Below are 14,180 nucleotides of genomic sequence, written 5' to 3'. Positions count from 1 at the left end.
CCCTAGAGAAGACAGCCTTATATCAAGGGAGAAGGATGTTAACTTTTCACACAAATATAAGGCAGGTATCTTATTTCTATAGAATTAATCATTCTTATACACAGAGATGCTAAAATTTGAATGTGATACGAAATGTTTTATACTGGTACCATTTGGGAGAATACCTTGTTCTGGATTCACCTCTTCATTTACTAATTTTAGAAAATACATGTCTAACTTTGGCTCCAGTTAATGCCTTGAGTATTTCTTTAAAAAAACTTTGAGGGCTTCCCTGGTGGTGCAGTGGTTGAGAATCTGCCTGCCAATGCAGGGGACACGGGTTTGAGCCCTGGTCTGGGAGGATCCCACATGCCGCAGAGCAACTAGGCCCGTGAGCCACAACTACTGAGCCTGTGCGTCTGGAGCCTGTGCTCTGCAACAAGAAAGGCCGCGATAGTGAGAGGCCCGCGCACCGCGATGAAGAGTGGCCCCCACTTGCCTCAACCAGAGAAAGCCCTCGCACAGAAACGAAGACCCAACACAGCCAAAAATTAAATAAATAAATAAATAAATAATAAAATTTAAAACAAAACAAAACAAAAAACTTTGAGTCTGTACAAAACATTCAGACCTCACAGATGGATAGTCAGAAGTCAGGTGGGCTCACCTGGTCCCTCGTCTCTGGGTCTTACAAGGCTGAAATGAAGGTGTTGACCAGCTTGGCCTTTTATCTGGAGGCTCTGGAGGAGAATCTGCTTCTGAGCTTGTTCAAATTTTTGGCAGAATGCAGTTCCTTGTAGTATAGGGCTGAGGTCCCACTTCCTTGCTGGCTGTCAGCCGGGAGCCTCTCTCAGACCTTTAAGGCTGCCTGCATTCCACATCACATGCCCTCTCCATCTTCAAACCAGCAACAATGAGTCAAGTCCTTCTCCTGCTTTGAATCTCTCACTTCATCTGCCACATCTCTCTTGCTTCATAAGGGACTCATTCAGATAATCCAGGGTAATCTACCTTAATTACATCTGCAAAATCCCCTTTGTCATGTAAAGTAATACATTCACAGGTTCCAGGAATTAGGGTATGAACATCCTTCAAGAGCCATTTTGCCTACATATTTGCTTTTCCACCAATTAGTTTATTCTAGTTCAAATCTCATGGAAGGACACTGTCCTTTATAAGAAATGTCTACTAAATACTCAAATTTCTCTAAATAGTTTTTCAGAACATGACCTCCAATCAATGGTAATATCTGTTCTAGTTCCATAAGAATATGTATTTATTCTTAAATAACTGTCCTAACCTAATTCCATTTCCCCAGCCTTCCAAGATGCCTACAACTTCTTTAACAAGGATAAAACTGGCTGTATTGATTTACATGGAATGATGTGCACTTTAGCTAAGTTGGGAATGAATCTAACCAAGCATGATGTCTATAATGAACTAAGATGTGCTGATATTGATCGTGAGTACTTTGACTTGTCATTATTTTTTTCATAAAAAATTTTTATAAATATATATTTTTTCTCAGACTACATAAACATGAGAAGTAAACCTCATTCATTTGCCAAAAGCACATATATGTGTTTCTCTTTAAAGTTATCGGTGTACAAGTTATGAAATCAAATTAATGCTACAAAATGGGCTAGTCTTTGAAAAAGCCTGTGTGGAAACGAAAAGTGACTGTCATATTTAATATCAAATTCAGATTACTTGTCCTAATGTACATTTTGGAGGGTGCCTTGAAATAACAGATACAAAGGCATTGACAATTTCAAAAATAACCTGTTACTGTTACCCAAAAACTGGCTTCGCCTCTTGGTGGGTGTTGAGCGAAAAGACACAACCAAGCCAAAGAGCAGAAGGAAGGATTTATTACTTGCAACAAGTAAGGAGAACGCTGGGGATCTTTCCCAAAGCAGTGTCTCCCCAAACAGCAAAAATGGGAAGGTTTTAAGCCAAGGGTACATGCATATTCATGAAGGGGCTGGAGCAGAGGAGAATTAAGCATAGAATTGGGGCAAAGGTCGACAGATCCAGGCTCTAGTTGATTGAGGTTATGAGGGTCAGCAAAGGTCAGCAGCATCATTCCTTAGGCTCTAGGTATTCTGGTAAAGGTTGAGTGCTCAAGGCGGTTTGGATCCTGCAAAACAGCTCAAGAATGTGCTTCAGGCTAATCTCAACTTCAAAACAGAACTGGGAGTCTTTACAACTGATATATTATTTCCAATATGGTTAAGTTATTTTCCTGGCCTGGTAATACCAGTTTGTTCTTACATTCTTTGTTCCTTTAAAATCATTAACTATGAGGCGTATTCTTCTGCAAGGACAAGCACTATGGCCAGGCTTAGATGACAAAATGGCTTAGGCCTAAAATGGCTTCTCTTATGTCAAGAAAGTTATGCCTAGTTTTCTTCCTCTGGGACCCCCTACCCTATCTGCCTACATTGCCAAGGAAATCCAAGCCCTTTGTTTCTGTTTGAATCATTTTAGTACAAATCTTCCTTCCATCATTAGAGCCCACCTATATTGACTCTTAAATGCCACAGCATTTTTATTGATATTTTTAAAGCATATAGGTAATGTGTTCTTTGAATATACTGATTTAGTGACTAGTAGCCCAAGCTGGTATGTTGTGTGGAATATATATTCAGCACAGTACCTCATCTCACTTCTCCTCACCCACCTGCCAGTGCCCCATTCAATCAGCAGCATCCCATGTGTGTCAGTCACCATTTAATTAAAGTGTCACTTGTTTCCACGAACTCTACCCAAATTTTTATTCTTTCATTGAAACATAAACACTCTAATAGCACTCGCTATCCTTTAATTTTAGAGGAAACAGGGTAAAACTCTGGCATATTCTAATAATAGAAATATAGAGGTGGGAGTGAAGTGGGAAGGTAAATATATCCTTGTTCTGAGCTTTAGATTTCTGTTGCAGGAGATGGGAAGGTGAATTTCTCAGACTTTATAAAGGTGCTAACAGATAACAACCGCTTCCTTAAGGCTGTGGGTGAGTAGAGATATTGCTTAATAGATAGCAGATGGTTAGTTGCAATTCATGGCACTGTAAAGATTATTCATTTAGGTCTCCAATCAGGAAGGTGTAGTCTGGGATGTGATTTACTTTTGTACTGCTTCTCTAAAACAAAATTTGCTAGGGAAATTGATACAGTTTTAGAATTTTAACTTAAATGCATCAAGTCCTTCTGCAGAAGATACTGCTTTTTGGACTCCAATGAGAACACTCAGGCAGTGGTATAGAAAATTTTGGTCACCTTTTATAGTACTTTAATTCTTTACCAGTACCTGTGCTACTTTGGGAGGTACTCCTCCTACAGAAGAAAAAATATCTTTTTAGAAAAAGAAAAATGCTCTCTCTCTCTCAGGCAGATTTGGGTATAGATAATTCACTCTTCCTGAAAAATATCTTCCTCACCCTGGTGAAGCCTCTTTCCTCGGTGTGAGGGCTGGACAGTCTGCTGGAGGTTCGAGAGCATGTTCTCACACAAGGGTATAATGAAGTGGAGGTACTCAAATTATTGCTGTTAGTCCTCTAACAGTTTGTTTATGAATTTAACAAGCTGCCTTGGAAAATCTAACCCTATTCATATCTTGTCTTCTAGGATGAATGCATTCCAAATTCCAAATATTGTATACAGTTTTGAAAAATACATCCTTTCATAAGCTATGAACTGTTTTAGTATAAACAGAAGTTACTGTTTCAAGTATCACTATAGTAACAAGGGTTTGCCTGCACACCAGAAGTATGTTAATCAACAATTCCTTTACATAGAAGAACAGAACAATAGTCCTTAACACATAATTCATGTTTATGTTAAATGTATTACTGTATTTACTTAGAAGTCACTGAACTAAAAGTATTTCATTTAAAATTCCATGATTATTTTGTCTGTTCAGTAATCAAAATGACCTTTTTACCAAATAGAACAGACTTCGGATGTTTTTCTATAATTCTCTGTTCTTGACTTGGTATTAATATTGTATATACAGTAATACAACTGTCACTTTAATCCTTTTTATGATAGAGTTTTTTTCAGAAGGCATTTTGAATTTTTTTTTCCCTCCACAGTTCCAGAAACGGAGAACTGTTTAGATTTAGCTGGCAACCCAGGGATCCTATTGTTTGAAATCCTATCAAAGCTTGTAGAGACTTCAGCCTTACCCAGAAAGGCTATAATGGAAATAGTAAGGTAGGTGGCAAAGAAAGAACAAAAACGACCTTCTCGGCAGCATTTATGAGGATATTAACAAGGCAGCCACCTCTCCCTAACATCCTACTCCATGGATCTGCTCCAAAACAAAGGAGAAGGTGTATAGGCAAATAAATAGTCATGTGCCACAACATGAGACCGTATTCGTTCATCCTCACTGCACTGCCTAGTTCTGAAATTGCAAGGTTGATTCAGACGATCTCAGTGCCCCATGAAAGCCTAAGACAGCCAAAAAAGTTCAGCTTCTCCTACCCTAGGCTAGAGAATCCCAGAGGAACGAGACTTTTCCAGGAATGATTTTGGGTGAGCTTGGAAATCTAGTTTGAATACAAGATACTCCCATTCACACTGGATCTACCAGGGGCTGTCAAAAGGTCCTTTGGGATGAGGTACAGCAATTTCATACTTCCCAAAGTAGTCTTTGGACTGGAGCAGAGCCAGAATTAGACTTGAGAATAGAGGATAAGGAAACATTCTCACACCCAAATGTGTTTATTCCAGCAAATATCACTAAAGATACATTTCCTCAATCTATGTCTATCATTGTATTACAAAAATTAAATGTTTCTGTTATCAGTCTTTTCAACTCTTACTCTCTCAAAGCATTCTACTATCCCACTTAGAGAGACTTAAAAATACAGAATGCCACCAACAATGTAAAATATCTTTCTGCTCCTCAACAGGTAATCTCTTTACACTATCCTACACCTAGGTCAGATGTGGAACAGAGGGTGCACAACATTCTACACTTCATTCCAAGTCAAATACATGTATTAAATGCCTGCTGTTGGTACACAAATTTGGCACATTCCTTAACCATTCAGCCTCAGTTTCCTCATCTATAAAATGAGAATAATAATACCCATAACACAATTATAGGGAAATTGTGAGGATATGTGATAATGCAGGTAAAGTGCTCAGCACATCATAGGAGCTCAATAAATGTTAGCTAGTATTATTATGTGAAAGTAACTAGAATAAGTATAGAATACACACATTATTTATTATTAATCCTCACCTACTGATATGCCCTATCATCCCCACTTTACAGATTAAAAAAGCTAAAGCACAGGTCAGTTAAGTAACCTGCCCAAAGGGGTAGGGGTGCCTAGATTTTAGCACAAACTGTCTGGTTCCAGAAACCATGCTCTTTTCCACCTCCTTGTATTGCTGCTTATATCCAGTAAGTGCTCAGGAAATGTTAGCAGATGTTGGTGTTTTTATTGTTATTATGGTTATGGTAGTTACTTATCATATACCTGGTTCCTGAGGAGATCAGGCAGAAGTATTTAACAGGTGGCATTTGCATTTAAGGAGCTTAAAATATAAATGGAAAGAAGGGACTTCCCTGGTGGCACAGTGGTTAAGGATCCTCCTGCCAATGCAGGGGACACAGGTTCGATCCCTGGTCCAGGAAGATCCCACATGCCGTGGAGCAACTAAGCCCGTGCACCACAACTACTGAGCCTGCGCTCTAGAGCCCACAAGCTGCAACTACTGAAGCCCGCGTACCTAGAGCCTGTGCTCCACAAAGAGAGAAGCCACCTCAATGAGAAGCCCACGCATCGCAACGAAGAGTAGCCCCCACTCGCTGCAACTAGAGAAGGCCCGTATGCAACAACAGAGACCCAACACAGCCAAATAAATAATTAATTAATTAATTAAAAAAAAAATCTTCCAACAAACAAAAGTCCAGGACTAGATGGCTTCAGAGGTGAATTCTATCAAACACTTAGAGAAGAGCTAACACCCATCCTTCTCAAACTCTTCCAAAACACTGCAGAGGAAGGAACACTCCCAAACTCATTCTACAAGGCCACCATCACCCTGATACCAAAACCAGACAGAGATACTACAAAAAAAGAAAATCACAGACCAATATCACTGATGAATATAGATGCAAAAATCCTCAACAAAATACTAGAAAACAGAATCCAGCAACACATTAAAAGGATCATACACCACGATCAAGTGGGATTTATCCCAGGGATGCAAGGATTCTTCAATATACGCAAATCAATCAATGTGATACACCATATTAACAAAGTGAAGAATAAAAATCATATGATCATCTCAATAGATGCAGAAAAATCTTTTGACAAATTTCAACACCCATTTATGATAAAAACTCTCCAGAAAGTGGGCATAGAGGGAACCTACCTCAACATCATAAAGGCCATATATGACAAACCCACAGCAAACATCATTCTCAATGGTGAAAAACTGAAAGCATTTCCTCTAAGATCAGGAACAAGACAAGGATGTCCACTCTCACCACTATTATTCAACATAGTTTTGGAAGTCCTAGCCATGGCAATCAGAGAAGAAAAAGAAATAAAAGGAATACAAATTGGGAAAGAAGAAGTAAAACTGTCACTGTTTGCAGATGACATGATACAATACATAGAGAATCCTAAAGATGCCACCAGAAAACTACTAGAGCTAATCAATGATTTTGGTAAAGTTGCAGGATGCAAAATTAATGCACAGAAATCTCTTGCATTCCTATACGCTAACAACAAAAGATCAGAAAGAGAAATTAAGGAAACAATCCTATTCACCATTGCAACAAAAAGAATAAAATACCTAGCAATAAACCTACCTAAGGAGGTAAAAGACCTGTACTCAGAAAACTATAAGACACTGATGAAAGAAATTAAAGATGACACAAACAGATGGAGAGATATACCATGTTCTTGGATTGGAAGAATCAATATTATGAAAATGACTATACTACCCAAAGCAGTCTATAGATTCAATGCAATCCCTGTCAAATTACCAGTGGCATTTTTTACAGAACTAGAATAAAACTCTTAAAATTTGTATGGAGACACAAAAGACCCCGAATAGCCAAAGCAATCTTGAGGGAAAAAAATGGAGCTGGAGGAATCAGACTGGCTGACTTCAGACTATACTACAAAGCTACAGTAATCAAGATGATATGGTACTGGCACAAAAACAGAAATATAGATCAATGGAACAGGATAGAAAGCCCAGAGATAAACCCACACACCTATGGTCAATGAATCTATGACAAAGGAGGCAAGGATATGCAATGGAGAAAAGACAGTCTCTTCAATAAGTGGTGCTGGGAAAACTGGACAGCTACATGTAAAAGAATGAAATTAGAACACTCCCTAACACCATACACAAAAATAAACTCAAAATGGAATAAAGACCTAAGCGTAAGACCAGACACTATAAAACTCTTGGAGGAAAACATATTCAGAACACTGTATTACATAAATCACAGCAAGATCTTTTTTGACCCAACTCCTAGAGTAATGGAAATAAGAACAAAAATGAACAAATGGGACCTAATGAAACTTAAAAGCTTTTGAACAGCAAAGGAAACTACAAACAAGATGAAAAGACAACCCTCAGAATGGGAGAAAATATTTGCAAATGAATCAATGGACAAAGGATTAATCTCCAAAATATATAAACAGTTCATGCAGCTCAATATTAAAAAAAACAAACAACCCAATGAAAACATGGGCAGAAGAGCTAAATAGACATTTTTCCAAAGAAGACATACAGATGGCCAAGAAGCACATGAAAAGCTGCTCAACATCGCTAATCATTAGAGAAATGCAAATCAAAACTACAATGAGGTATCACCTCACACCAGTTAGGATGGGCATCATCAGAAAATCTACAAACAACAAATGCTGAAACTTTGTTATAGAGCAGAAACTAACACACCATTGCAGAGCAATTATACTCCAATAAAGATGTTAAGAAAGTTTAAAAAAAAATTCTGGAGAGGGTGTGGAGAAAAAGTAACCCTCTTGCACTATTGGTGGGAATGTAAATTGATACAACCACTATGGAGAACAGTATGGAGGTTCCTTAAAAAACTAAAAATAGGGGCTTCCCTGGTGGCACAATGGTTGAGAATCCGCCTGCCAATGCAGGGGACATGGGTTCGAGCCCTGGTCTGGGAAGATCCCACATGCCACGGAGCAACTAGGCCCGTGAGCCACAACTACTGAGCCTGTGCGTCTGGAGCCTGTGCTCAGCAACAAGAGAGGCCCGCGCACCACGATGAAGAGTGGCCCCCGCTTGCCACAACTAGAGAAAGCCCTCGCACAGAAACGAAGACCCAACACAGCCAAAAATAAATAAATAATTTTAAAAAACAAAAACAAAAACTAAAAATAGAATTACCATATGACCCAGCAATCCCACTACTGGGCATATACCCAGAGAAAACCGTAATTCAAAAAGACACATGCACCCCAATGTTCATTGCATCACCAGGTCATGGAAGCAACCTAAATGCCCATAGACAGATGAATGGATAAAGAAGATGTGGTACATATACACAATGGAGTATTACTCAGCCATAAAAAGAAACGAAATTGGGTCACTTGTAGAGACATGGATGGATCTAGAGACTGTCATACAGATTGAAGACAGAAAGAGAAAAACAAATATCGTATATTAATGCATATATGTGGAATATAGAAAAATGGCACAGATGAACCGGTTTGCACTGCAGAAATAGAGACACAGATGTAGAGAACAAACGTATGGACACCAAGGGGGGAAAGTGGCGGGGGGGGGGAGGGGGTGGTGGGATGAATTGGGAGATTGGAATTGACATACATACACTAATATGTATAAAATAGATAACTAATAAGAACCTGCTGTATAAAAAATAAAGTAAAATTCAAAAATTCAAAAAAAAGTGTTTACTCTCACTCTTAAGTATGAATAGACATCCAAGGATCAAGAGATATTTAAGGAAAACCTGTGTTACTAAAGAAAGATTAAAACAGGAGGAAAGGAAGGGAGGGAGGGAGGAAAGAAAACAGTTATAAATATAACCTGGTATATAATCATCAAACAAAGATTAGAGTCTCAGGGAAGGGAGAGACTCTATACCACGCCAGCAGTTTTCTAACTTGGGCACTCATCATTATCACCTGGAGCGATTGTCAAAACACATCGCTGAGCCCCAGGGTTTCTGATTCAGGAGTTTTGTGTGAGACCCAAGAATTTGTATTTCTAACAAGTTCCCAGTGCTGCTGCTGCTGCTGATTTGAGGACCACACCCAGAGCCATAGAGTCTAAAGAGAATACTCTGAAGGAAAGGAAAGGTGAGCCTTAAAGAACCTAGTAGGAAGTAAATTACACTGAGAGAAACGACTATTATTCTATATTCAGAGGCGAGTGAGAACATTGTGAGTGGATGGGTTCAAGGCTAGGGAAGGACCCTAGTTTGTGGCTCAATATCAAAACAAACAAACAAACAACCCAATCAAAAATGGGCAGAAGACCTAAATAGACATTTCTCCAAAGAAGACATACAGATGGCCAAGAGGCACATGAAAAGATGCTCAACATCGCTAATTATTAGAGAAATGCAAATCAAAACTACAGTAAATTATCACCTCACACCGGTCAGAATGGCCATCATCAAAAAGTCTACAAACAATAAATGCTGGAGAGGGTGTGGGGAAAAAGGAACCCTCCTACACTGCTGGTGGGAATGTAAACTGATACAGCCACTATGGAGGACAGTATGGAGGTTCCTAAAGAAACTAAAAACAGAGCTACCATAAGACCCAGCAATCCCACTCCTGGGCATGTATCCGGAGAAAAACATGGTTCAAAAAGATACATGCACCCCAGTGTTCATTGCAGCGCTATTTACAATAGCCAAGACATAGAAGCAACCTAACATGGATCATAATCGATAGGTATTTTTCTAGACAAGACTGGGAAGTCTTGGGGAAGAGGAAGGAAGGCAAAGCCCAGGGACTGCATATATAAAGTAATTAAATGGCCTGTGGAAAATATCAGTAAATGTTCTATAAATGTCACAGAAACAAGCCCTCAATAAATAATATTGAATGAATATACAAATTAAATTTAAAATGAATGCGTTCAGCATATATAACTTGCAACTTGACTTTTTTTTCTTTCTGTCCAACACTCAGGCACTTTTTTTCAGTAGGACTATGGCACTTTTTTTCAGTAGGACTGTAGCATTTTTTAACCACCTGTGAATTACTTTTTTTTTTTCCTAGCTATTTCCAAAGAAAATTCCAGGAAACCACCTCGGAAATGGTGTGGAGCCCTTATGCTATGGGTTATGGAAAAAGGAGATTTAAGCCAGACATATGCATACCTCCAAGCTCAAGCACAGCCGCCTTTGCTAATGCTGCCCGGATTGCAATAATGAAAGAAAAGGATGTATTTAAATTTCTTGAAGAGCTCAAGAGTAAGAGCCATTTGTCCTCTCCCCACTGTTGTAAAGGATTTATTTGTATATTACTGGTCAGAAATAAATACTAGATGCCAAGTGCTTTAAGAGTAGGGCCACAGCCTATTCTGAGTGTCTGGTCTCTGTCACACAGATATCATTTGAAAGCAAATGTACCTGAATCCCCAGACACCTGATGAAGCTGAAAGTCTGTGGATGCGTGGGTGGTAGGAGCAGGAGAGTGAAGAAGGGGAGGCATGGCCCCTGAGGAGATGAATAGACAAAGAGCAAAATAGGTACCACATGTATGTCTTTTATGTGAATTTCTTCTTACATTATTTGTGATACCAGTTTTTATCTTCTTAGGATGCAGTCCTCCTTCAGATAGCCCATATTCAAAAATACCCATCTTTCCACTGGTTCCTAATGTGGATGGGGTGGTGATGGGAAAGCCATTCAAAGACATACAGAAATTAAAAATGCTAAGGAGAAAGGAGCCTCTGAATTTCTTTGAGAACTATTTTTTCCATAAAAAAGACTGGAAAACACAGGTGAGACTTAGATTATGTCATATCAGTTAAATACTTAGGTTTTTAAGTTCTAACTTAACAGAACTAGTAATGTGCTTTTTAATGACAAATATTTTCAGTCATGATATTTCAAACCAGATTCCATAGCCATGTTCCTAAATTTAAAGCCCAGGTATAAATATTTCATTTAATTTCAACAAATAGTTAAACTTACTGAAAATACATAATATTATCATTCTAATCTAGTCCATTACAACATCTAACCTAATATACAATAAATGTCAATTAGAAACCAAGAAATGGAACTTTCAAGTTTCAGAATGAAAGTAACCGAGCTAACATGAACACTACCCCACCAATCTACTCACTCACCATGCCCAACCCATCACACAGACTCATGTGACCACATAAAAATACCAAATGAAATAAAGTGACATATAAAAATGCATTCAAAAGAAAAGGATCCCTTTGTTTCAGAAAGAAGAGAGAACCTAAGGCTAGAATGGTATGTTCATAAATGACCCTGTGAGTGGCTGAGGGAGAGGTGAGAGGTGAAGCCCTCATGGGGCTTCACATGGATCTGGATCCTTCATATGGATCTAGGCCCTGATGGCTAGGGGTTGGGGTTTTGTTTTGTTTTTTTTCCCCAGTGGGAATGAATATTTATTTATTTATTTAAAAAATTTTTTTCCTGTCTTTTTTTTTTTTAACATCTTTATTGGAGTATAACTGGTTTACAATGGTGTGTTAGTTTCTGCTTTATAACAGTGAATCAGTTATACATATACATATGTCCCCATATCTCTTCCCTCTTGCGTCTCCCTCCCTCCCACCCTCCCTAAGGGGTTGGGGTTTTGATGACTGTTCAGGGTCAGGAGATATGGACCCTGTAGGTGAGCAGCTAGGACTGAAACCTCTACAAAACCGGAATCTGAAAGGGCTGCCCTTTTAGTGAAAGGAGGAGTCTCCTGGCGCAACACAAACAACCACCAGTTAGAACCAGTTAGAAGACATAAGAAGATAAAATGACCTCATTTAAAATAGTAACAGAAGAGATAAAACTCCTAGAGATTATTTAGGAAATATAAAATATCTATGTAAAGAAATGGTTAAGATGCTCCTAACGGACCCAGAAGAAAATGTGAACAAACAGAAAGGCAGACCATGTTCTCAATTTAAAATGTTTGACATCATAAAGATGTTGTTCTTTCTTGCTTGATCTATAACTTTTTTTTTTTTTTTTTTTTTTTTTTTTTTTTAAGAAATCAGAAACTAGTACTTTCTGGAAGGCAGACTGCTTTTTTTTTTTTTTTTTTAATTTTTATAGCTACTTTTATTTTTATTTATTTATTTATTTATTTTTGGCTGTGCTGGGTCTTCGGTTCGTGCGAGGGCTTTCTCTAGTTGAGGCAAGTGGGGGCCACTCTTCATCGCGGTGCGGGGACCGCTCTTCATCGCGGTGCGCGGGCCTTTCACTATCGCGGCCCCTCCCGTTGCGGGGCACAGGCTCCAGACGCGCAGGCTCAGTAGTTGTGGCTCACGGGCCCAGCTGCTCCGTGGCATGTGGGATCCTCCCAGACCAGGGCTCGAACCCGTGTCCCCTGCATTAGCAGGCAGATTCTCAACCACTGCGCCACCAGGGAAGCCCTTGATCTATAACTTTAATGTGATTTTTTTAATTTACCCAAAGGATTTTTATAACTAAATAATCTGGTTCATACACAAAAAATAAGAACAGTCAGAGTAATCTGGAAGAAAAACTTAATGAACACAGGGAGTAACTTTACTAAATATTAAGGCATATTTAAAAGTCTCAATAATTAAAATAGTGGAGCGATTGTCAAATTAATAGATCCAAAGAACAAAATACAAAATCCAAAAATAGATAAAAATATACAGAGAATTTTAATTTTAAAAAAATGTGACATTTCTGGGACTCCCCTGGTAGCACAGTGGTTAAGAATCTGCCTGCCAATGCAGGGGACACAGGTTCGTGCCCTGGTTGGGGAAGATCCCACATGCCACGGAGCAACTAAGCCCGTGCGCCACAACTACTGAGCCTGCGCTCTATAGCCCACGAGCCACAACTACTGAGCCTGCGTGCCACAACTACTGAAGCCCGTGCGCCTAGAGCCCATGCTCCACAACAAGAGAAGCTACCGCAATGAGAAGCCCACGCACCGCAATGAAGAGTAGCCCCTGCTCACTGCAACTAGAGAAAGCCCGTGCGCAGCAACGAAGACCCAACGCAGCCAAAAATAAATAAACAAATCAAATCAAAGAAAAAAAAGTGACATTTCAATACACCATGGAAAAGATAGATTGTTCAATAAACAGTGTACTAGGTAGCCATCTGAGAAAAAAAATTGAGATGCATAACTTACACCTTCCACAAATTGCAAATGGATCAAAGATATATAGGTAAAAGGAAAAAATGGAAAGAGGAAGAGAATAAAAGAAATCTTTAAAATACTGAAACTCTGGGAAGGCCTTCCTAACAATGACACAAAAGTAATTTTTAAAAGATATTAATTCAAGTACTTCAAGATCAAAAATCCCTACATGGCCAAAAAAGTCACATTTGCAACACATAACACAAAGAGCTAACTTCTCTAATACATCAAAGAGCTTCAAATTGATTAGAAAAAACTAACCTATATAAAAATGAGCAAAGGATATGAACAGTTTTCAGAAACATGAAAAGATATTCAATCTCACTCTTCATAAAAGATCCAAATTAAACCTACCCTGAGATATTGTCTTTCCATATTAGATTGCCCAAGACCAAAAAGCTGAAAAACATATGGGGCACTCCTAAATTGTAGATACGAGTTTAAATTGATTCAGCCTCTACAGAGGAAATTTGGTAATATTTACCAAAATGACAGACCTCGTTCCTTTTGACTATAGGGGAGGTACAGTTTCTCCTCTACTCTCTTAAGGTTTTTGGCAGGGCCTGAGAATTAAATTGACATAAGACAGTTAAAATGGAGAAAAGCAAACACATTTTATTAAATTTTACATGTACCTGGGGGAATGAAGACCCAAAGAAGCAATTAGAATTGAACACTTATGTACTGAAATGGACAGAGTAGTAAATTGTGAAAAAGTGTCCAGACAAAGAGGCTTGGGCTAGGGTAGTTAAGTGGGTGAAGAAGTGAATAGGAAGATAAAGGTTAGTTTAATAAGGTATGTTAAGAATAACTGCATAAGAATAAAATA

General features: G+C 38.7%; 1 protein-coding gene across 1 annotated transcript in view; it reads left to right on the top strand.

Moving 5' to 3' along the window:
• Positions 1–14,180, top strand: part of EFCAB3 (EF-hand calcium binding domain 3) — a 51,826-nt gene that overhangs the window by 29,958 nt on the left and 7,688 nt on the right. The window contains exons 5-9 of the mRNA XM_059908395.1: positions 1,298–1,441; positions 2,921–2,992; positions 4,073–4,193; positions 10,253–10,446; positions 10,795–10,979. Of these exons, the coding sequence (XP_059764378.1) occupies positions 1,298–1,441; positions 2,921–2,992; positions 4,073–4,193; positions 10,253–10,446; positions 10,795–10,979 (716 nt within the window). The remainder of the gene's footprint in view (positions 1–1,297; positions 1,442–2,920; positions 2,993–4,072; positions 4,194–10,252; positions 10,447–10,794; positions 10,980–14,180) is intronic.

Source organism: Balaenoptera ricei, chromosome 20 (genome assembly GCF_028023285.1).
Source record: "Balaenoptera ricei isolate mBalRic1 chromosome 20, mBalRic1.hap2, whole genome shotgun sequence".
Classification (NCBI taxonomy): domain Eukaryota; kingdom Metazoa; phylum Chordata; class Mammalia; order Artiodactyla; family Balaenopteridae; genus Balaenoptera; species Balaenoptera ricei.
The sequence above is the reverse complement of the archived record's forward strand: the minus strand, read 5'-3'. Positions and strand labels throughout refer to the sequence as shown.